Source organism: Tenebrio molitor, chromosome 4 (assembly GCF_963966145.1).
Source record: "Tenebrio molitor chromosome 4, icTenMoli1.1, whole genome shotgun sequence".
NCBI classification, from domain to species: Eukaryota; Metazoa; Arthropoda; class Insecta; order Coleoptera; family Tenebrionidae; genus Tenebrio; species Tenebrio molitor.
In genome coordinates this window covers 8,079,979-8,105,390 of record NC_091049.1, presented here as the reverse complement: position 1 = coordinate 8,105,390, position 25,412 = coordinate 8,079,979, and the positions used below count along the sequence as shown (strand labels likewise).

At 37.2% G+C, this 25,412-nt stretch overlaps 1 protein-coding gene across 2 annotated transcripts in view; it reads right to left on the bottom strand.

Annotated features, from left to right (window-relative positions):
• The window catches only part of LOC138128995 (Krueppel-like factor 3), a 56,328-nt gene that overhangs the window by 27,118 nt on the left and 3,798 nt on the right, over positions 1 to 25,412 (bottom strand). For both annotated transcript variants that reach the window (XM_069045253.1, XM_069045252.1), the window contains exon 3: positions 1,182 to 1,259. In XM_069045253.1, coding sequence (XP_068901354.1) covers positions 1,182 to 1,254 — 73 coding nt within the window. In that variant the 5' untranslated portion in view covers positions 1,255 to 1,259. The remainder of the gene's footprint in view (positions 1 to 1,181; positions 1,260 to 25,412) is intronic.

Here is a 25,412-nt window from a genome sequence, read left to right as displayed (position 1 = left end):
AAAATTTGGAGACGGTGGTACTTCTTACGGATTATGGGCGACAAATTACACCGGAAACGATCAGAGGTGCGATAAGAACAAAGGAGCAACAAAAAAGAGTAACGACGCAGTTTCGAGGATTATTTCTAGATTCAAAGTTTCACTTCGTTAACGGTAAAAGTTCACGGGTACGACTTTGGTGGGTACGTTGAGTGTCTGGATGGGTGCCAAACGAGATGCCATAAACACAACAAGGTGGAATACTTGAACAGTTTGGAATGGTTTTGCTTTGATCGATCTGCTGTTCTAAATTGGTTTTTGGTTGCAAGACTAGAAGTTTGTGAAGTTTTTAGTACTGCCATCAGAATTGAATTTAAGTATCAGTTGGTAGTTGGTATGTTTATTTCCAAGGAGAAAAAAAAGTTTATTCTTTTGAAAAGGATCTCCAAAAGATGTACGTTAGACCTTGGCTCTGTAGAAAAAATGTGAACAGTAGCACCTGTTTGTTGTTTTTTTGGAAAAAAAAGGGTACCTGTCTAGCATTTTCTAGTTTAAAGTGGTTCTAAAATTGTTTTGTGATAAGAATTTTAAACACTAGATTGTACACCCATGATGATGAGTACTTTATGAAGTACTTTAAACCTAATCTTGTCTACTATCAAATGTTTTTTCTCATCACAAAATTCTCGAGAAATTATCTCTTATTGCTTTCTAGATTTTGTTTGTACATTTACTCTTGCATAAACAGTGTAAACTTGTTGATCTAAACGCAATCAAACAAATTAAACGCATCCGCACACTGACAGTAGCCAATGTAGATAAATTTGTGACACCTCCACGTAATCTGGAAATAACCTACTAAAACGATAAAGTTTTCCACGAAATGCACAAGTGGGTACTACCGCTGTTCCTACTGGTACTACCGTTCCGGGTGATTACAATACACAAGTAAAACCATAATCTTGCAGTGTTTGTGTCAACATTGCGACGTTCCGAACTCCATTGTTCGTCATCGAGAGCAGTACCGTCGGTCTGTATGAAATCATCGACGATTAGTCGGAATTTTCAAGATTTACGAGGCATCTCAATGGGAAACCAAACACGGGACAGTACTACCACGACAGCTTTTTTCGAGAAACTCGAGAGTACCAACATCTGGATGGGCCCCATGTTGGGCGCCAGTCGGAACGACCGGTACTCACCTCCGGCGCTGTGGGAGATGACGGCACCCCCGGTCTGGGAGCTCCGATCCACCGGTTGATGTCGGAACGACATTCGTCCTGCAACAAAATGACGGAATTATTATCATCACTTGCGACGACCAAGACAAGTGAATTGAATTGAAAAGCAACGAAAGATTGGTTGTATGTTTTTTGCGAAAAAGCCGGGGCCCTCGACTTGACCCTTGCGGCACCCCGACGTCCGCGTTGCTCGTGATCGAGCCGGTGCAAATCACCGTTCACGTAAAACATTGGAACGTCTGATGTACCATTTCACCCGGTACAATAAATAATCCGGTACCAAACGAAGTGAAAGATCGCAACGCCTCGCGCTCTTCCATTTTCAATTCATTACGCCCTCTCTGTCCGTCCGTTAGAAAGGCGCACCACAGTCGTAAAAAATTTTTCGCCGGGTCACCGTTTCGTGTGTGGAGGAAGCATTTTGTGGGTTAGACGAGGTCAGCGCCTATCCGAAGAGGTCGCGCAGATAATCCTTCGGCCGGCGTGTTTACGGTAGCATTGTTGTTCAGTAATGATGGTGGCGATTTATCTTGTAACAATGGTCGGAATTGAGCGTGAGTCAGCGCGCATACGCCTAACTCCTGCTGCCCGCAGGAGATGCTATCTCCTGCAGGAAAACGGCCAATTTGTCGCCGCCAATTCCACGAATTATCGACGGCGCAGGTGCCGTTAGTAAAAAACACGAGCCGGAGATGCGGTGCCACGTGGTGCAGCAGGAATGCGATGTGATCGATCGTCGGCAGGATTTCGTCGTGTAAACGTCGACGATTATCACGTTTTGGGGAATTTACGGGCGCCGAGTGAGGAATGGAGTCGTTAGGTGGAGATATTTTAACGAAGGAAGTCGATGCGTAACTGTTTTAGGTGGGTGTGGTTGGTGACAGGGGACAAGTGAACGAGGAAGAGGACGATTAACCAAACGACGATGAGAAAGGAGAGATAAGGCGACGAATAATACAAAATAAATCATCGAGGTTTTGTTGTGTAAACAGTGTGATAAGGTGAGGATCGGGAGATTGGGTCAAAAAACTCAATATTTGAATGAGGAGTGAAAAAGGTAAAAAAGAAGAAAAAAAGGAAGAGAAAATGATTCGTTGTGATTAGAATACAAAGTGAATAGAGTGTAGCAAAATATGACAGAGGATGGAAACAGATGTTGAAATAATGATAAAATGAACAAAAAATACAGATTATGAGACGTAAAAAGAGATTGGATAAGCTCGAAGCCAGGAAATGGATAGCACGAGACGAATGAGATTACCGAGACAACAAAGGAGAAGATAAGGAGAGATTGAGAAGGCTGCAATAAAGGTATAGACAATTAAACAGTAGTGGAGGTCTAACAAAAAAAAAGTGAACAGAGAAAAGGGAAGAGAATGGGGATATGACTGGACATTTTGGATGTAGAAATGGCATACTCGTAACAAGGAAATGTATAGGATGTTACGAATAATTGAAGATGGAAAAAGTAGAAATAAACATAATGTGAGGGGAAAAGATGAGTGAAACATTCTGGTACAATAATAAAAATACTCGATGGAAAAATCAAAAATAGAATCAGAAGCTTTATGAAGTTGAGATGAAAAAAGAACTGCATTAAAAACGTAGAAGAAATTCGAAATTCAAAGAAGCATTTAAATATCGCGTGTTCAAATGAAATCCTGGGCTGGGAAGGCGTTGGAAACCGTCAATTGTTGTGCTTTTTGAAAGCGTAAATTAATTGAGGCATGTTGACAGCTAACCAAAAATTTAGAGCCAAAAAATTTTACTTTTTTTCTTTCTTTGCAATGTTTTACATTAAAAATAGAATAACGTAACGATTCCTATTCTCGAACCAAATATCTAAGGGCACCCTTTGCTGGAAAGAAACATGTTCAATTATGTCCCGATTAAACATAAACAAATGTCATTCGTGTCAAACAGCGGGAAATTCAAACTTTACACTGTTCTAAACGGTTTAATTTTTCCAACGCCTACTCAGCCCAGGATTTCATTTGAACGCCCGATAGTTACGACAATATGAAGCGGAAGAGCTGCCTGAAGACCGGAATAAAAATAAAAACTAGCCGAATATGGCGGAATATGTGTAAATGAAGACATGTATATGTAGAAGCAATAAAAGAGAAGAAAAAAGAAAGTTTTACGACAAAATTGTAAGGTGAAAGATGTAGATTGCAGAAATGAAGAGATGAAATAGAAATAATTTGCAAATACATATAAGAACAAGTAAAAACAAGAATGAAATTATTCAGAGATTCAGGACACTATGTATCCAGGAAGGTAGACTACAACAGAGGAAACAAATACAAACAATGTAGAACAGTAGAGAAAAGATATTTACTATATGATTTAGAAAATAAGAACATTTTTTGACATAAATTTATATTGGCAAGCTGAAAAAAAAATCAGACGTTAGATAGAAATAAGAATAAATATCAGAAAGTGAGGAATTATTTTATGAAAAAATAAAAATGTAAAGATGTAAAAGAAGAAAAACAAATACATAAACAAAAGAGATCATTATACAAAAGATAACTGACTAATCAAGATTAGAATACGCAAAGATGAGAACAAAAAAGAAAACAAATAAGCTTACGATACAACAAATACAAGTATGGAAAATGATATGGAAGAAGATAACATTAGATTAAAAACGTAACACAGGAAAGTAAAATAAAAATGGGGAAAATATTACATTTACGGTAAAAGAATATCGAAGAATTAGAATACAACGAAAATAATTGATTTAAACAATAAATAAGAACATAAAGAGCAACAAGCAAAATGTAAGAATGATGAAATGGCATCTAAAGTTCATTCAAAAATCAAAAAACCACCACCTGTTGCTTTAGGTTGGTAAAATTAAAAAAACCCTAGGTAGATATTTTTTCATACTATGTTGGTAACTATAAATTATGACATTTATTTGATTCAAAATAAAATTCAATTGCTTTGAATTTCGTTCATATTGTTTTATTAGCAGCACGTTTCATTCCTTCATTGATTCTTATTATTTTTACTTAAACATGCTCAGAAAAACAAGACACTTAATAAACATTTAACCTCTAAATTACAAGTCTCACCAAATTTTACACTAGACAGCATTGCCGATAGTAATTATCGAGGAAAATGCGACGTTGGTGGTTTTTTGATTTTTGAATGGACTTTAATTAAGCAAAAAAAAAACGAAAACACAATGGTAGATACGTGGTGAAAGATGTAGAGTTATAAAGCAAACTTGACGAAGAGCAAAATTAGAAATTGAATACAAAATATTATGAAAACATGGTAAAAAGAACTAAATTAATGAATACATGAAAACAGTAAACGTATTCAAAATAGAAAGAAAATTTTCTTTGAAATCAATTAGAAAGACAAAAATATGGCAAGATTGGTTGAAAAATGAGAAAACAAAAGAAAGGTAAAGAAGATAAATAATAAGAAATCATCGAAGTATTGAAGACATAAGCAGAAATGCATGGGCAAAAGCGGAAAAAAAATAGAACAATGTGAAATAGACTTACATAAAAGTCAGGAAAATCTCACATTACTGAAGAGGAGCTAAATTGAAATACGAGGCACTTTGTGCCGAGTATTTTAAAGCTCCGAGTCAAGTAAGAGATTTTTTGTGCTGCCGTAGTTGCAAATGGCATTTTAAGTGGACGATTAGCGTGCGGCAATGGAAATGAGAAAACTCTAGTGCTGCAATGGACAAACAAGAAATCTAAGGCAAGAAAAAATAAACTAATTGTGGCAAATCAAGTATTACTGAAAGACAACTCTAATGTTATAAAACAAAAGGTCCTTCGTAAATATTTAAAAAATGCTAAAATGTGTTAATTTTAGGTTTGGGGGGTTTATTTATAAAAATTTCGGTTGGTGACCTTACAAGCTATAAAGTTGCGTTTGAATTTGAAATTCGAGCACTGACAGATTGACATTTGACATATTTAGTGCTAAATTGATTACCAACATAATTTTGTTTAAGTAATATTTATTGTGTTAATGATTCAAAAATATGTTTTATTGCAAAAGGCAGCACAAAAAATATTGTATGGTACTCTTGTGAAAACTCCATTGCTTTACTCACTCACATACAGCGCTCGAGTGCGTATCGCGCCATATTACCGTTCGTAAAGCAATGGATCGTTTTCAACACTTGTAACATAAATAACTATTACTGACGTGTTTTGTATTAAATTTTTCCGGAAATCGCAAAAAAGACGAAATTTACAAGTTTTAGAAATTTTTTTTACAAATTCCGCAAAAATCAAGTTTGTCAATTTTGTTGGCAACTACCTATAGTTACAAAATAAAAAACATCGAAAAATTTATTTTGCGTCTTGTAAAGTCTTTACAGTACTAGTCCGGAAAATTCAATTTTCCTGTGCGTAAATAAGCAGGAAAATGTTGGTTCCAAGACTATGTATTTCCAGAAAAAATACAAACCAACTTGAAAATCACTGAAAAGTATACAAAAAGTGGTTATAGTTAAAAATACGGCGACCGAACTACTACGATTGATGAAGATATGCAACGTGGGGCACGGTCAGTGTTTGGATGGGTGGCCGCGTGCTTCGTCGCTTAATTTCATGAATCATTTCATTACTGTCTGTAATCCGTAATGTCGTATAAACACACTCCGAAATGGAAGTTGTGTAAGAAGTGGGCGTATAACAAAATAAAAGATAATATTAAAAAACAGTGTTTTCAAAGAAATCGATAGAAATATGCGTAACGATAAATACATCCGGCCTCGATACTGTGCCACCACCCTCTTCAACAAAACAATAAACAAAAAACACTTATTCGAAGTGGAGAATAAGCACAAAACGCCATAAAACGAATTTTAAGGAGTACACGAGTATTACGAAGGAGATTAAAAATGTTAATTAAAAAAAGAACAATCACAAGTGAAAAATATAATTACATAACAGGTCGAGCGAAACCTTGAAGATGTGGGAGGACCACTAAGGATTTTTCTAATTGAAAGAATACCATTAATTTGTAAATTTATTCATTGAAAAAACTTAAAATTCATAGCAAATTATCGTCGACAAAAATTTTAATTTCCAGATAATGCAACTTTCTATTCTGAGGTCATCTTTCGTCATAAAACAAATTCATCTCTAAAAATTTGAATTTTTCAAACAAACACGCAACAAAAGAAACGCCCGTTGCACCAAATACCACACAGATCTGTTCGTTCCTCTAGAGCAGTGGTTCCCAAACTTTTTTAAAACACGACCCGCTCTGTGGCTCAAATTGTGTTCGCGACCTCCCATTACCGAATTCAACACCGTTCTTCAATAAAGAGCTATTTTTGGAGTATGTTCCATCAACGCAAATCCAAAATGATACTAGCACCATCTATTACTCAGCGGTAATATCACAATTTACGCTTGTTGACAGTTTAGCGGAGTGGAAACAGCGGGCCGTGGTGAACTGATGAGTCATATCTAATTGTCAAACTGTGTGCTGTGCTGTTTAGTAACAAGTGAAATATCGAAAATTCAACGATAAGTATAGTCTGTTTTTTAATCAAAGAACCACAACACTGTACAACATTGTACACTTTTGACATAGGGTGAAAAATCTCATCACCTAAAAATTGAGGTTATTGGATATTAGTAGCGCAGCATGTTAATAAAGTTAATAACTAATTTGAGAGTTTAATAAATGTCTTACTTTGAAAGGCATTTTTAATAAATAATACGTTCAAATTTTAGATGCGAGTTTGCGTACTTTCAAGGACATTAAAAATGACAAGCGTTGGCTGGTATAGCCAATACATATCATTAAATTCCCTAAATTTAGTAAAATTTTATATTTGCAAACCTAAATCAACAGGTCGTGGTTCTTTGATTAAAAAACAGACTAGGTATAGTAAGAGCTGTACTTATTCATCTTGTTGAATATGGATAAATTTTTGACAACAACCTTGGAACACTCAGCGTCCGGCAGTAACAAAAATAAAAAGAAAAACAGATTGTACAGCGACTAATGGTTTTACTGTCATTTCCAAGAAATCAAAGTGTATAATGTGTCAAGAAGGTTTGTCAAAGGAAAGCATGAAGCCGTCAAAACTACTTCGACATTTAAGTACCAAATATCCAGACCAAAAAGACAAGTCTGTAGAATTCTTCGAACGGAAACTAAAGTGTTTTTACTTCGACAACTAGTACCTACTGATGAAAAAGCATTACTAGGAAGTTATTATAAAAAATTTGATTTTTGGTCCGTTTCAATTGGTCAAAAAATTTTTGGTGTGTTCCAATATGTTATTTATAGGAATTTTTGCTGTGCATGATGTGCTAAATTTCGAATACGTTTTTGGAGATGTGCAAGTTAGTTTTAAGAATTTAAAACAGCAACTTTCAGAAGAAACTCAAAACAGCAACAACAGTCACAGATGGATACTAAATCCGTTTTTAGAAGGTGCTGTTCATGTTTCTGAACTGACAAGTGTGAAGGGAAAACTTATAGAAATATCTAGCGATGGAATTTTAAAGTTAGAATCTCTTTCCCAAAGCATAGACGATCAGTTTTGGAAAAACAGAATGCAAGAATACCCCGGGCTTGTAAAGAAAGCTCTTAAATCGTTGACACGAAATCTCCTGGAACTTGAAAATGACATCATTATGTGTGTATCAAGCACAGATTGATAGAATTGAGAAACTAGCTTCCGAAAAACAGGCGCATTTATCTCATTAACTTTTTTTTAATTGATCCCGTTATCTTTTTTTTTTACTTTATAACTATAGTGACATTTATTCATGTATGTTTTATGTTTTTATGTTGAAAGTTTATAAATGTATTGGTTAAGTATTAACTAGGGTAATAGTTTTTGTTTTTAAATACATAAAAAGTTATTTATGTTTTATATTTATGTTCTGTACAGGGTCATTATAAATGATTGTACCATCGTAGTAGGCGTTGGTGGCTTATTTGAATGTGCCGCAAGCTTCATAATATGAGTGAGACTAGTATCACCGATAGGTGGCGCTACCGGTGGTAGTGAAAATCTGTCTACTAGTTTGTCTAACGTTGCGAGGCTGGCGGCACATCCAAAATTTGTGTGGGTTTCAACGCCAACTACGATGGTACAATCATTTATAATAACCCTGTATTAGTAAGACGTTTTTTGTTCTATTATCCAAATAATTTTGCGATCCCTTAAAACCTCACTATCGCGACCCACACTTTGTGAACCACTGCTCTGGAGGAGTTGAATCTGCTGGACGTGTTGTGCAAGGGGCGGCGTCTTCTGCACCGGCCGGGGGCCCTAGCCTGAATTTCGGCGAAAACGTCAGCGTCCAAAATGGGGGCACTCCCACATCGGCCCGTTTCGATGTCGCTTCCACGAACAGTCTTTGCGACCCACGTGCGAACCCCGCGGTCGGGGGACCACCCGAGCCCCGATTCGCTCCGGTGTCGCAACTCGTTTTCGCAAATTTTCTTCTCGTCCGGCAGTAATTACGGCGACCACCCAAATTGCAATCGATAAAATTGATAAAAATACCATAATCGATGCCGTTCTTAAACTGCACGCCTATTAAAGCGTTAAAGATACGGACGTCTGCCAAAAGTGGAAGGCAATTTGCAAAATAATTTCACGAATTTTATATGCTCGGGTGGATTTTTTACGTAAATGGACAAGTTTTAATGGCCGAGTAAAAGTTAACACCTTCGTAACTCAGACGCACCTCTCTTCGACTAATTGCCGACGATCTAATTCGCGGATCGCCCAGCCTTGATCCACATTTCGTCGCACCGGAGCTCGTTCCGGTGCGTTCCGGAGGCGGATTTTCTCGCCCGTCGATTAGCCGAACAGAAGAAACGAACCGGCGATAAATCATTCCGTTTCGATTCGTCGACGGATGATTTACAGCCGACCAGTTCGTCCAACAGGTGGGTTATCCGTCTGTCGACCAAGAAAAGTCATTTCGTCACGTGATGAAGCGAAACACACTTGCCAGGTATCTGTCGAGTTCTCTTCGAAATGGAGCAAATTTGACTCTTCTGTTGGCTATTTTAAGACTTGCCGCGACAAGATACGGAGTGAGTCGTGAACACTGGCGCCATCTGGCTACGCATACTCTACTACGTTCGCTCGAAGTTCTGGCAACGTTCCATCGCATCAGCTTCCAGTTATTGAAGTTTATCATTGGTCAAGGTCTATTGCTTTAACACAGTTGTTGATAAATCTAATCTACGAAATGACGAATTGATTGAATTTAGTTTCGACGAGATTGAAAAATAAAATTAAAAAAATTGAATCGACTCTGTGTGTAATATGTCATGTGTGTGCTTTGTTGGGTTTAGGTTTGGACAGTTTTGCAGATCACGAAGACAAGAAAAAAAACTACTTTAGTTGTAAACTACACCGCTTGTCAGTTTTATCCTGATTTATTTTTATATTTGTAATAGCATGACTCGTGCTTGCTCTATGTCTATAGGATTAAGTTCTGGAGAGTTTGATGCTTTGACATTTTGTCTAAACTGAAAAAAGTTGGTTATCAGACCCCACACCTTTTTTTTTAACTTGATAAAACATCTCACAGCCTACAAAGTACATACATAGTTGCTCAAACATTTTTTTTCTGCCATTTTTGATAAGATTTAAATCTGGAGAGTTTGATATTAATTTTTTTTTTTGCGTCATGTCGCGTGGAGGTTTTTCATGGACCTCAGGTCTGGAGGGTTTGACGGCATCTTACTTTACTTAATTCAACTGACTTGAAGGCCGTTTCTGTTTCCGTGTTGCGTATTATCGATGCTTTTCGGATCATCCGAGTTTGACTTTCTTTAGCGATGAGGCTTGGTTTTCCTTAAAACAACATGTAAATTGTGCAAAGACAACCGCTGTTGCATAAGATGGTAAAAACTGATCGCCTTGGTCATAAAACTATTCTAATTGTCAGTTTTACGTAGACCTAAATCTTTCTAATCTGAATCCAAAAAAATCCCAAAAAATAATCAAAACATTTTGATCCCTTTTTTTACTTTGCTCAGTAGCTTTCCAGTGTCTGCAGAATTGCTGAATTAAGTTTCTTGGAATAGTTTTCATATCAGCGGACGGTTTTCTATGGGGTTAAGTTCTGGAGAGTTTGAAGGCATTGTACTCGAAAGAGAGAAGTGTCACTGTTCAAAATCTCACCTGAGGCTTCTAATATCAATGTAATTGTTTGGAAATTATTTAACACATTTCTGTATCGTAACGCGCATAATTTATAGGGTTTAGATCTGGAAAATATGAGGGTCGTCAATAGGCGACGACGACGATTGCTGTCTAAATCGACTGTCAATTTTATCTTGGTTTGATATCTGTGAAGCAATTGTGGAGTTGTTTTTGTTTGAATCATGTCGTATAGATACAAGGGATTAAGTTCTGGAGAGTATGGCGTCATTGCAATCAACAAAATCCAATAATTGCCGTAAAAAGTGAAATGTTTCGGTGTAGAACATTTAATATTGAAAACTAGGAGGATCGTCATCATTTTTTCTTGAGATTCTTGCCCTCCGTGCTCCTTTCACAATGATAAAATTTTATTGCACAGACCTTGAGCAATAATTGCACCCAATAATCGTGGCAGTTTATGCAAATATTATGTCGAATTTTTCGATAAGTCAAGAGAGCTTTTCGATTCGAACATTACCGAAACGAATAATCAGAGACCTCCCGTCGCTCCAGAATATCTCTCGTTATCGGAGAACCGCTAAAAGCGACCGGATTCCCCCTCGGAGGAGATGGAGTAATTTTTTGTCTCATTTGTAAAAAATCCATCCGGTGGCAAGAAACGGTCGACGATAAAGCGGCGAGTTTATCGCACATAAAGTCGCGCCAAAAAATCCACAACCGGCTAAAGGCCGGTTTGCGGCGCGTAACGCAACCGCTTGTGTTGCGTACGGTCGCCGTAGATGGTCGCGTCGTAAATCAGCACGATCGGCGATGGCGAACGCGGCGAACCAGAACCGCAAGCGTAATTGGTAAGCCGGAGCTGTATTTGGTACTACTATTGCGTACAGAGCGGGACAGGCATTAGAATATATATGTAGAATAGCAGTTTATCCATCAATAAAAGTAAGCGTCGACGTAACCGAAGACATTGTAACTTGCACCGAGTACTTTCTAATGCGTTTATAAATTTGGTTCGAATTCATCTGAACCGTGAGAACTTCTCTCTAAACCGGCGACCGTTTGATTTCGCTTTCATGTCGGTACCACCGCGGTTTGGTTTTTTTTCGCGAGCGAGCCTGTGCCAGCGTGGATTTCGTGGCGAAAGGCCGCGGGCTCTTTTGCAATTCGCGTATTTACTTTGAATATGAAGCGGTTTCCTAATTCGGGTACTACCGGTACTACGACGGGTCCGATTCAAACGATGGGCGAAGGTCGGGTCCGGTTGTGGGAACGCACGATTCCAGTCGGGTTCGCAGCGTGGGAGGAGGTGGTACCGAGGTCGGAGAGTACCGAATTTTCCAAAATGGAAAGAACTGGTCGGGATTTAGAGTGAAATGGACAAAATTTTGCGAAGAGACAACAACGAGAGAATAGAAGAACTCAAATTTGTAAATAAGTACTGATTGAAAGGCTAGAAAGGCTGTTCGATTATGAAATCATAATAAAACTCTAGATGGTGAAGAAACAAGCACAAGGATCTGCATATTTGCTTGCGACGTGTGACACTTTGATGTTTTCAGGTTGATATAAGTTTTAGTCATGTTTGAATTTTTGAAAAAGTTGCAAAAAATGTCAAACCAAACAAATGTGATTTTTTTAACAATGTCGAAGGAACAACGAAACGTTTATAATTTTTCAGCGTCTTTCTGAGAAGTAATAAGTTAAAAGAACAAAGAAAAAATAGTTATCAATCAGAAAATAATTATTTTTTTTTCCAAAATATCCGGTACTACTTTTTTGTCGTGTTAAAAATGCAAGAACAGTAAATTTTGCATTATAAAGATTGCATAAGAGCTGTACTGTGACTAAACGTGTTAATTTTTTACCGTTTTCTGAATAAATACAGGGTGTTAGTAAATGGTTGGGAATAAATTTCAGGTTGAATTCCTTACGAAAAATGTGGTTTAAAACCTAAATAAAGTTTTTCGTTAAAATGAGTAGTTTTCTCTAAAAAAAAAAAAGTAGTCCACTGTTAGAGAATTTCTCTAATTAGATCATTTGTCTGCCTAAAATCGCATTAGTTTTGATTTTTTTTTAATTCAACGTTCCACGTTTAAATTTTTTCTTTAAACCATTATTTCGCAGTACCGGGTGGGGCATCGCATACGCGCACGCGAGAAATCGCGACTTCTAATTAAATAAAATTGTCGAAATTTTTCAAACTTACCTAGCTATTGGTAAGGTACATTTCATAATTTTTTGATAATTTTTCACTTACAAATAAAGCCAAAAAAAATTAAAATGTAAATTTCAACCAAAAAGTCAAATTCTGATTTTTATACTAACCTACCCAGATTCACTTCCTATAATTATTTACGAAATCTACGGAAAAAAATACCAATTAGATTTTGAATTAAAGGCAGTTTTACATTTCAACTTTCAAAATTATTTTTATTTATGACCTGCTACTTGTGCTGTGGTAAATTTAGGTGACAATGGAAACTGTCAATTTTATGGCAAAAAGGTTTAAAACGGTCGGCTATACCTTTGTTGGGAAATTATACCATTGTGCCGTAAATCACCCGTCTGGTTTACGTTTAAATAAAATAGCGAAATATTTAGCTAACCAAGTCAAAATTTGTAATTGTGCCACCAGGGTTTGATGGGCTAGCAGATACAGATTCATTTAGTGTAAAAACTTTATAGGTAAATTAACAGTTAATTTCAGAAAACTAATAAAACTATTACAAAAATTTTTTTAAAAATTCTCAAATATACCTTATCAATAATTAGTCAGGTATATAAAATTTCGCCAATTTTATTTAATTAGAAGTTGCGATTTCTCGCGTGCGCGTATACGATGACCCACCCGGCACATAGGTATTTCAAAAAATACGGATATGCCAGAATACGTTTATTTTTCTTTTTTTGAGAAAACTACTCATTTTAACGAAAAACTTTATTTAGGTTTTAAACCACATTTTTCATAAGGAATTCACCCCGAAATTTATTCCCAACCATTTACTAACACCCTGTATATCTACGAATAAAAAATTAAATTTATTTTAAATGTGTTACAAAAATCATAAGTTTTGTTAAGTAGCATTCTGTATTTCCTAAGAATTAAGGTTAGCATTTTGATTTTAGAAAAATCTTTTATTTTTGTTATTTCTGATTTAGAAAATTCAAAGAAGATTAAGACAGTTTTTAACAATTTATAAAAATGAAGATTTTAACACCAAAAATTTTTAAAAACTTAGTAAACAACAAGTCATTTCTTATGGAAAGATATTAAAGAAATTTAATGTAAATTTGAAATAGATTTTTGGACAATGTAACAATGAAAAATAAAGCTTTGTGTTTCGAATCTTGAATATTTTTAGAAATTCATTTTATTTTTTAATAAGAAGTTTATTAAAAATTGTTTTTAAAACTTACGAACAATATTGGGTGATTCAAAATGATTGTGGCCAAGTATGGCAACTATGTATGAAAATTTATGTGGCAACTGTGTGGGTAGGGTAGAGTTGACATTTCTCTGACAGTTCATAGTCGCGCAATTTTGAAAACTGTCAAATCAATGTGTAATGATATCAAAAAAATCAAATACACGCCTGTGAAATGACAACTCTGCCTCATCCACACAGTTGCCATATAAATTTTCGTACATAGTTGCCATCCTTGGCCACAATCATTTTGAATCACCCAATATGTATTTAGGAATTTTTTAAAAACAATACCGTGGCAACGAGGAGAATTATTCGGTAAATGGCATTTCAAATTTTTTCTTATTTTGGATTTTTGTTTTGTCATTTATCGTTTTTGGTTCTCGTATTACTTGTTATAAAAAGGGGGCACAGCATTGAGGCCAGATTTATCTATCATTACTGACATTTTGATCAAGTAATGATAATTCTTTAAAAAAAATATCATTGAAATTTCCGAAAAATAAAAAAGATTGATTTTAGTCATTGTAGTAAAAATCGAAAGTTATATAAATTTGTCGCAATTTAATTAAAAATTAATCAAATAAAAAAATCTGGATATTTATATAAAATCAAAAGAAGCAAGCACAAAAATTAGAGAAGATGAACTCTTCACATAAAAGGGGTAGAGAGAAAGTGGCATTTGTGGACGACTTGGTAATAGTGGCAAAGAGCGAAAGAGAAATGAAAGAAATGATGAGGAGCCTGGGAAAGTATGTGAAGAAAAAAATCTTGAAGTGAATGTTGAGAAGGCGAAAATGATGGTGTTCAACAACAACAAGAGAAAGAGGAAGCGTGAAGAGAATGAGTGGAAGTGGGAAGGGAGCGAGTTCAAATACTTGGGTTACACCTTCAACGAAAGAGCCACGGACAAGGCACACAAGAGAGAGATAGTTATGATAGATGGAATAGAAAAGAGAAAGGAGGAGGAGGAGGAGAATGATGATGTTTGAGAGCGTATTGATGTACGGGCAGAGATCTGGGGATGGAGGGAACAAGAGGAGGTGAAGAGAGTGCCAGTGAGGGAAGAGCGCAAGAGAAATAGGCTCAGAGTGAAAGCGGGAAAGGGAGCGGAAAGTTTGAAGACAAAATGGATGGAAGAGAAGAGTGCAGAATACTGAGAAAATACTGGAAAGAAAAGAAAAAGAACAAGGAGAAGAAAGGGAGAGAGAAGTACTACTAAAGGAACGGGTATGCCAGTGAAGAAATGGAAACATTGAGAGCAGAAGGAAGAATTGATGAATGTAGAGCTGAGTGAAAGGGACAAAGACACGGACAAGCAAGAAAGAAGGGAGAGAATCAAAGAATCCAGATACAACAGGGAGTATGAGAGGCATGGCAAGATTCAGATGTAAGAATGAGGAGAGAGAAAACAGGTATTGGATGGAAGGAGAGGAAGGAAGAAGCAGAGAGACAATCTAGCAAATGTGGAAAGAATGTAGTGAAATGAGAGAGAGAGGGAGGGAATGGAACGGAGAGAAATACTGAATGAAGACGGAAGGGAGATAGGAAGAATGAAAGAGATATGGAAGAGGAGGGAAAGGATAGAGAAGGAGATGGGTGGTGGGGGATAGGAATTAAAAAGGTTATTTTTGAAAATTTTGGAATTGTTATTTTATGTTTAGTTATGCTTATGTGTACTTATTTAGATAAAGAAAAATGTCTTCTTTTTAACTTTAGAAATGTCTAAATGCCGAGAATAATTAATTTAGAATCTACCGATAAATTGCTAATAAAAACTTGCAAACGATGTGAGAATTCCTTAAAACAACTAGAAGGAATGCGGCGAGGGCTCTTCAAGTTGAAAATAAACATTCCGTACGTCAGTTTACAATTTACTGTTGCGGTTTTGATTTTTTTTTTAATTTATGAAAGTAAATGTGGAAATCTTGAAACATATTTTTTGGAACTTTTGGGCAGTCTTTGCGCATTTTGCATTAAAAAAGTGCGTCCCAAAAGTGAAGAGAAAATCAGAGGCGAGAGTGAAGAACCTCTGGTGGGGGTGTTGGCGTGAAGAACCCATGATGATGTTTGATTTATGACGATCCGTAATTATAGGACGCCCGACCAAACACTCTAATAATAACACATTAGAATTAGTATTTTGAGTGCGGCCGATTTTTTTCATCTAATTTTTAATAAGCCCATTCATTACGTATTTTAATTGGATCCGAATCCGGCCAACCACTCGTCCCTCCAATTTTTACAATCCAATCATTAAAATAATAGACCGAACGGACCTCCTTTTGTCTTTCCGACTTAATTACCTCCGACGAACAATTAACCGCGTCTAAGCGGACATCGCGATTCTAACGGACCCGAATCGGGTCGACCTGACGGCCAGGAAAAAATCGCGCGTTCGGTTATGTCGTTTTTGCGTCGTAAAAGCGACGATAACTCATCGATTAGTACACGAAAATGTTGTAGATTCTTAACGCACCCAATAAAACATCCGAGATATTCGAATTATTTTTCCTGAAAGCTCAAGTGAAATTTGAAATTTCATAAATTTTACCTGTTTTACGGCTTTTTTATTATGTCGAGTGGCGTAATAAAACGCGCTGTTCTTATGTAAAATAATACGACGCGGATATGTTTATTGTAGTTTTTTTTCAGTGGAGTTCGGAGGCAGTAGCGGTGAATGCTAATTTAATTAATCATTTGTCTTCGTCAGTTTTCAGTGGAATTATTTTTTAATTAAATATTTGGCAATCATTTCAGCTCGCCACAAAGAAATCTCAACAGAGAATGGCTAAATCTGCTGAAATAAAAATGTGTTTCTTGAAAATCTGGAAAAATAATCAAGTCAGCATCAATTTACTTTTTGAAACAAAATTATTACAAAATTGTCAAGCGAACATTTTTATTTATTACTAGCTTTTACCCCCGGCTTCGCCGGCAAATTTCAATATGAAGTTTGTCTTTTTACGAAGAATAATTAAAACTTTACTGTAGACTACTTTTTTCTTCGACTATATAAACAAAAAGATCAATACGATAAGAAACTAACACCATGATCACTTACCAAATCATGAAAATACGCCAACATAACACTTTTATTTTCAGTTGTAATCTTATTTAGATCCTCCTATTGTTTGATTGTCTCGTTTGACTTCAGATACCTGCCTTTTGATTTTTCCGGTATTAAGCTATTTGAAGCCTGTTCTGCTTCATTTAAGACATCTTCCGGTAAAACACAATCATTCAAACACATTTTGCGAAATTGCTACTTTTATAAACAACCAAATGTAACTATGACGCCTGAACATATCATGCAAACGCGATTTCCAACTCGAAAAAAATTGTTGTGCTTAACAGGCTTAAAAATGATAATAGGGGTTGCTTTTTGTAGGTGTCAAGCGGCGAAGGTGACGATATACTCAAAGGATGAAATAGGGGTGAAGCCGCGAAGGTGAGGGTATTTCCAACTCGAAAAAACTGTTTTTTTTTCTTAACAGGGTTGAAAATGGTAGTAGGGGTTGGTTTTTGTAAAATTAAAGTAGACAGTAATTTTCGTCTTGTTTAGAAGATCAAGTGTACAAAATTTCATCAAGATCGGAGTAAAACTGTAGATTTGCATACAAAATATACAAACAAACAGACATTCAGTTTTATATATATAGATTTTATTTTGACATTTTTCATTATTTTCTTGATGATGGTTTTTTGTATTGAACAGAACACAAGTTTTCATAGTAGAGCGAGAACAGACAATCATTTATAGATACCCTGTACAATTATGATACATAATTTGTCCATTTTTCGCTTTACATTTGCTACACAAATTTTTCCAATAAATGAATTGTTGAAGCCATATAAATGAGAATTACCTACTAAATCCTACATCCATCTGTCTTTATCATTTTTGCATATGGCTACTCCTGCAGCATTGAAAACACAATGAACAATGACAATTTAGAAGTGACAAGTGACGCACAGTTGACTGTTTCTCGCTCGTTCCGCTAATCTCGACTCCAGAGATTTTAGCTTGCTGCGAACGATTTCAGCGTGATGCAAACGCGAACGACTTTAGCGTGATGCGAACGCGAACGATTTTAGCGTGATGCGAACGCGAACGATTCTGTTGGCACAATTATTTCCTCCTAAACGCAAAGATTCCACACTTTTTAAGGTCCACGGTGCGGAGGTGCGGTGCCCGTCACAAGCTCATCTCAACAATCAAGCCCGAATCGTCAGTTTGGAGGTCTCGCCGGCGAAACCTTGTCGGTATCGGATGGGATTGGCAGAGAACGCTTCATTTTCGCATTGTGCATCATCGACATTGTTCCGGGATGTTTGAAATTTCAGATATCTGATAGGTCTGATCCGGCTGCGGACGTAGGTGCCGGTGTGGGATGCTGAACATAAATAAAATTGTTCAGCATCGCGTCCGATGCAGTAAATCTCCGTTCCGCGAAGATTATTTATCGCGAAACGATACTCGCCCATTTTATTTATTTACTTTATCGTTTTTAATAACGGTTGCGGTTGCGTCACGCCGCTCGCCCGCTTCGATTTACATAACGTAACGTTGCGAAATTCGACAGCGACACCGAAGGGACTGTAAAGTTTTCGGTAATCGATTGATTTATCGGGCGACAAGCGTTCCGCTTAGTTTTCGAGTAAATTTCAAATCGGACGTTTATCGCGGACCGGACCGGGAATTAGTGGAACACATGTCCGCGACCGTAAACCGGCAATAACAATTAATTTTAAAGTGGTGTTATTGGTAGTAAAACATCGAACGAGCGTGTTAATTTTACGACGAAGGTAGATACGCACGCGTTTCGCAACAGCGCCGGTAAAAGCGTCGCGGTTTTCGCCAGGCGAATCGAGAGGCGTTGCGTAAGCGTTGCGAAAGGGCGCGGCGGTACCGAAGGGGATCGCTGCCGCGGACGAAACGTTGACGCCCGGAGATGACACCGGATCGCCTTGAGGAGCGCCAAGGTGGAGCGTTGCGCAATTGTTTGACACGGATTCGAAGAGGGCGGCGGCGTGCCGAGGGGACCGGACGCTCCCAACATGCAAGAGCTTGATATTTCGCATTTTACACAAATTTGACCTCATCCAAAAAGACACAGATTTGACAATGTATTTGACAGTTTGTAGTCCACATCTAGCTGATACGAGAGTTTTTACAATCGTTCGATTAATCGTTTTAGATTGTCAAATAGATTCGTATTTGACTATAACCGATATGTGTCTTTGACAAACATTACGCGTGTGACAATCACACTAGCTTGATATTTTGCGCCAGAAGATGTGCCAAAATTTTCCGCGAATTTGACTTCATACAAAAAGAGAAACATATTTGACAATGTATTTGACAGTTTCTTATCCACATGCATTTTTATATGTCAAATCGAGCCCAAACAAAGAAATTTAGGATTGTTCTGATTGATTACTTTTAGGTTGTCAAATAAATTCGTATTTGACTATAGCTGATATGCGTCTTTGACAAACATTACGCGTGTCATAGTCACACCACTTCGATATTTCGTGGCAGATGTGGCAAAAATTTTCCGCAAATTTGACTTGATCCAAAAAGACAGAGAGATTTGACAATTTTTTGTCCATATACATTATTTACGTCAAATCGAGCCGACACAAAGAAATTTAGAATCGTTCTGATTGATCATTTATATATTGTCAAATAAATTCGTATTTGACTATAACAGATATGCGTCTTTGACAAATATTACGCGTGTCGCAATCACACTAGCGTATTTGACAATATTTTTCGCTTTTTGACATCGCGAAATAAACATTTCATAGCAAAACTTCGTTATTTTGTGATGAAATTTTCTCACTTTCAGGTCACAATTTTCATAGGTTGCAAAAGATAAATTTGAAACGTTTTGTAATCAGTCCAGTTCGAAAACACGAACACAATCGTCAAGTCTCGCGATTTTCATAAATGAAGTAAACAATTTTCTTGGTCAAAATTTGTACTTTCCCATCACGATAAAAATGTGTTTCCACCGGAGCCGCCTCGAGTGTCCCTTTCTCTGCACTTTCGTCGGAATTGACCTCTCCTTGATCCCTCACCTGAGACCCATATTTTCGCCGCACCAAAAAACGACCCAACAAAATGCGCAATATTTCAACCAACTGTTCATTTCAAATTCAGATTCTCCTCCTTTTCGGGTTATTGGGAATCGGTAACAACACATGTTAGTCGCCGTTATTTATCGTTTCTTCATGATACACCCGTCCGATAAATCTAGCAGCGGGCGGCGCGAAAAAAATTCAAATCCGCGATAATTAAGGTTAAAAAAAATCCACCTGTCAATTAGCAATAATTAAGTCGTCGGGTATTTTACGCGTATCGGTGAAATGCCGATCAGATCCTTATCGCGGGCCAATTGATTCGTCTCGGATCCGGCTCGAAGGACCAGCAATTTTGGAAAGTCGTAAAAATTAATTTGAACCGAGTTAAAAGGTGATTTACGAGCGACACCCGAAAATATTAATAAAACTTTACACTTAGCCAACGGGAGATAAATCACAGGGATCGGGGGGCGCGATTGGGGCAGGGGGGCGGCCACAACACGCACTCCGGTATGGAATAATGTCGTTGACGCTGCGGCCTACGGCTTGCGTTTTCCGCGCTTATTGCCTCCGTTTTATGTACGTTTTATAGTTATTAAATTGAAGTTCCACATCTCCGGATAATTTACTATCGCCGATACTAAACCGGAGTTTTATATTTCACCGCCTTATTTATTGTCCGCAGTTGACAAATAGCCGACGATCGACATCCGGAATCGGCCGTTCGTTCCAACCCCGGAGGCGGCGGCGATCCTCCGGTGCAAAAAAAATCCGAAACATTTACGTAATTCTGACATTGATTATTCAACGGAGATGGTCGATCCGGATTAAGAAATCCGCACCCGGATTCGAGCGTGTGTATGTTTTCGTTTTTTTTTCTTCAATCGAGAGCTGGAATCTCGTAAAACTAGCAACTAATGCAATCTCCGAGGCGAACTGTAAAATCATTTAAATAATAAACGAGTCGAGATTGTTTATGTGGCGGATTTGCAATTTTAAAAACGTGTCGATTCGAAAATTATCTCGCCAACGCCCACTGACGTGCAAGTGGTAAATGGGAAAATCGACGTCGGTGTTGACACTTTCTTGCGATTTTTCTAACGATTGCGACACGGAGCAACGACTTTTCGAGCGGGGATGGCACACAAATGTGCGGCAGAACCGCGGTGGAAGGGAGTTTGTGCGGTTGGTGCCATTTTTTCGGGAGTCGGACACCGGGGAGTCCAGATTTGGGTCCATTGAGTTTTTTTGGGTGGCGCAAAAGTCTCCGTGAGACGTTCGGAACACGTTCGTGAAGAACAAGAAAGAAAAATATTCGGAAAAGTGGTACCAACGTGAAACGTCGATTGAAAGCTTCAAATGTCAGAGTTTCTGTTTTGGGAGATTTTGGAAAAAAATCATCAAAGCTGTCAAATTTTTGTGTTAAATAAGTAGGAGGGAGAGCAAATTAATGATTCTGGACGTGAAAGTGGTGTTACACAAGGATGTCCACTCAGTCCCATATTGTTCTAAGGTAGATACTGAAGAATGCTTTTGAGTTGATGAAAGAAGAAATTGAGAATTAGGAGGTTTGCAGAAGGTAGAGAAAAAGGAACAAAGAAATGAAAATGAATTTGAGGAAATTTCACTGGGTGTGGAAGAAAGAAGAAAGATGATGAAGATTGAAGAACACATGTTGAAGAATTGTGAGGAAAAAAATACAAAAGTAAAGCTTCAAGTTATCTAATAAGTAAGAGAATGATTTGAGAAACATAAATCAAACTTGTTTTGCTAAAATTGATTGGTAATAATGGAGAATCTTTTTCAATTTTTATTTTTATTAGTATTGTATACATGAGAAAGGGTCAAGTGATTTGATCAGAATATTCTTATTTTAGTCATATTCTCCAATATTCATTTTATATGATCAAAATCTTAAAATCGTTAATTCATTTCAATGATTGTGTTTTCATTTTGCAGAAATATCAGAAATGATCAAATTATTTGATCAGAATACTCTTATTTTGATCATATTCTTCCATTTTCTTCTCTGATCAGTGCATCATTAAAAATTGTAGACATTAATTCATTTCACTGGGCGATTTTGTTATTCAAATAAATGGAGACTTAGCCGAGGAAATAAATAATAAGAGTGGCGACACAAGCGCTCGTGATTCCGCCGAAAAAAACTGCTTTTAATAAGGCAAAAGAGCCGCAAGTCCGCACGGGAGACTCCATCCAACGAACAAAACGAGTCCCGTGGAAACCAGCCAGTGTTAGTCGTTCTTATCGGGATCTACTAGGCCATAAAGATAAGCCCACTAACTCGGTTAAGTGAACACCGCAGATTTACGAATCTACGAGCTTCACTTAGGATTGGATTTTATTGGCTCGTTACGTTATTTGATACAATGTTTCATTGCACCTGTTTCATATCAAATACAATCTAAGCTTTGCAAGTGTATTCCTGAATTTTATCCTTCCGTACCGCGTCAGGAAGACCACCGCTGATCGAGGCCTTCTGATGGCGGCAAATTAATTGGTTCGTCCGCTCTAGATTGATAAACAGGCGGTCGGAGTCTGATTCTTGGTTTGCTTTGTCGGGGGAGCAGATCATTCGAAAATACAAAATTCACCAGGAAATGGTGCAAAATGTAGAGATAACTGGGGAATAAAATGATCAGGTTGGTACTTGATCGGTAAATCTGTTTTACCAATGATCAGTAATGCCAAATAAAAAAAAAATAGACAAGGGACTGATAATGCAAATTGCTGAAATAAATAATTGATCATGATCATTATTTGTCTACTAACTAAATAATTGATCATTATGCTAATTTTAATAAAATAACACTGAAGATATTAAACAACATATTAAATAATATATTATCTGATCATTTATTTGATCAATTTACCAATTAATTATAAGTTGAAATGATCATATTTTTTCGACAATCAATTACTTCACAATAAAAAAGTCTAAAAATCTAAGAATAAGTCAAATGACTGATCATTACTAAAATTCATAACGGATTCCATAATCACATAAAATGATAACGAACAGATTAAACATTGCTAAAAATGTATGTGCTGATCATGTTACTTGATAATTTGGCCAACTAGTTGATTGTAAATTGAAGTTTGAGAATTCGGTGATCAATGTCACCGAAATGTCAGTTATAAATTTGCTTTTGATCATGAAAAAATCAAGTTATTATAATTTGATTTAATTGAATTTTAGTTAGTGAAACGACAAAGGCATCAAAGAATAAATTGATCAGTTCTGATAATTAAAAACTGAGATTATTTTCTTTGTGTCAATGTAAGTGACGAATTTTTTGTCGATTTGGTAAAATTTCGATCGAAACTTAATATTCACGTCATGTCACAAAGTCATGAGCTCAACTGAGCCCAGTTTGGGCTATTAAGACACACCGGCCCGCGCATACTAACTAATTACATAATCCCGCAAGGTTTCATTACTCAAAAGGCAAATAAAAACGAGTGTTGACTCGTTTACTTTGAAAGTAGAGCTGAAATTGGATCTGATCATTTTGCGCGAGGAGAAGAAGGTGTCAGATCTGGGCGACTCGGTGGTCCGGTGCGTTCGGTAGCCGAAAGGCATGAGTCCCATCCCACACCCATCGCTCGTGTCCATCGACTCTCGTAATCGATTAGGAAAAAGTGTTGTCGCGCAATCGAATCGGATCATGTCCTTACCCAACGACCGTCGTCCATCTGACACCATCCGTCGGCATTCAAACGAGTTTTTAAAAACGACTAAAAGCAACGTTCACACGTTCATCAATCGACCACGCCTTGGTGCACGATCTGGCAGGACCCTCGGGCGAAAATCCGGTCGAAAAGGACCCTTGATGGTCGAGGGCTTGGTCCTGTCATTGTTTCATGTCGGCGTGAAAGTCGCTCGCCTAGGATGGGCCGCTTAAGGTTAGCTCATCTTCACCCATTGTTAATCCGTTAGTCTCGAAATGTCACACGTCCTAACCTTAAAATTATTCATAAAGGTAAAAGCCGCGAGATGCGCACCGATTTACATAAGGTCACGATGCCCCAGATAAAAAACGCGGGTTTCGCGAGAAGGGCACGTCACGTGGCACGTACTCGGTTTGGGTGCGGATCGAGGCCCCGCCCCGCCCTTCAGTCGCGCCGCGTTTCGGTGTCACGGCGAAGGACGCGGCCATTTTTGATAGGAAAATGTCGCCCATTGTGATGTTGTCACGACGAATTTGTTAGCGTTTGTTATGTAAAGTATCGTTCGGTGCTACCTGAGCCAAATCAATTATGTAGTCGACAATATTATGTTAATCGGCGAGGCGATAAATCTTCGTGTTCTCTTTTTTATCGACAAGATCTTCGGTAATCGAGCTGTCGTCGAAAGCGGATCTGATTCGGACCGAGCGGACTTCGATAATTAACGAGGCGATCACTCAAAATTGAGAGGCTAATGGTGCAGCCGCTACGAAAAAATTGATTTACTGTTAGAGACGTTTCGGATTTTCTTGGCAAATGGGCGATCAGCGCAATCACTCGACCGATCAAGCGAGCGTGATTGATCGCCAAGCGGGTGGGCACCAACCAGATTAGCGACTGATCAGATACGAGAGATTTTCTTCAATCAGATCATCAAACAAAACACTAATTGATCATTCATCAAACACTTGATCAGTTACAAATTAGCAAAATAAACAAATCATTGATCGAAAAATCAATTTCGAAAGAAGGGGCAACGAGTGGCAACGACATGATCAGATTATAAATTATACCTCAACGAGTTGGTTAAATCATTGAAGAGTCAAATCAAGTCGATAATTCGCAAATCAAAAAGAGGTTAAGTAATAAAATGTGAGTGGGTCAATCATCGGACAAAATACATGATCATTACTGGGAACTAATTGAAACCGACTCAAAATGATTTTATTGGCGTTTTTATACTGTTTTTTATGATCAATTCCAAATAAAAATTATATGATCATATTGTAAAATGATTCGTAAATTGATTTAACTTTAATGTCTAATATTTTTTAATGTTGGAGGTGACAAAAGCATTTCACGATCAATTATTTCCGTAACAGAGCGATCAAAGAATTGAACGATCAAATAATTTGTCGAATCTTTTGTTTTTGATAATTTTAGTAGAGAATTTAGAGAGAAAAAGACGGTGTTTATAAAAATTGCCCAAATTCCACCAGAATTGATTTCGTTGAGAACTGAAGGTGAAATACAGTTCTGTAAATATTTGTTTTTAAAAAACAATCAAGCTTATTAATGTACTGCAGTAACAATAATAGTGGTCATAACGTTTCAGTCATTTGATACTCGATGATATTTACGACGAACGTAAAACAAACATTTAGTGTTTACCATAGATACGCACTCTTGATTGATACGCGGTCGTGCTTTTAAAACAATATCGCATCTGGAAAGTCTTGGTTGGAACGTTGAAGAAAAAGGAAAAAAGGAGAGCACAAATCAACATTCCTGGTGAAATTCAAATCAAAATTACCAACAATGACGCCACGATAACGAAGTTAGCCA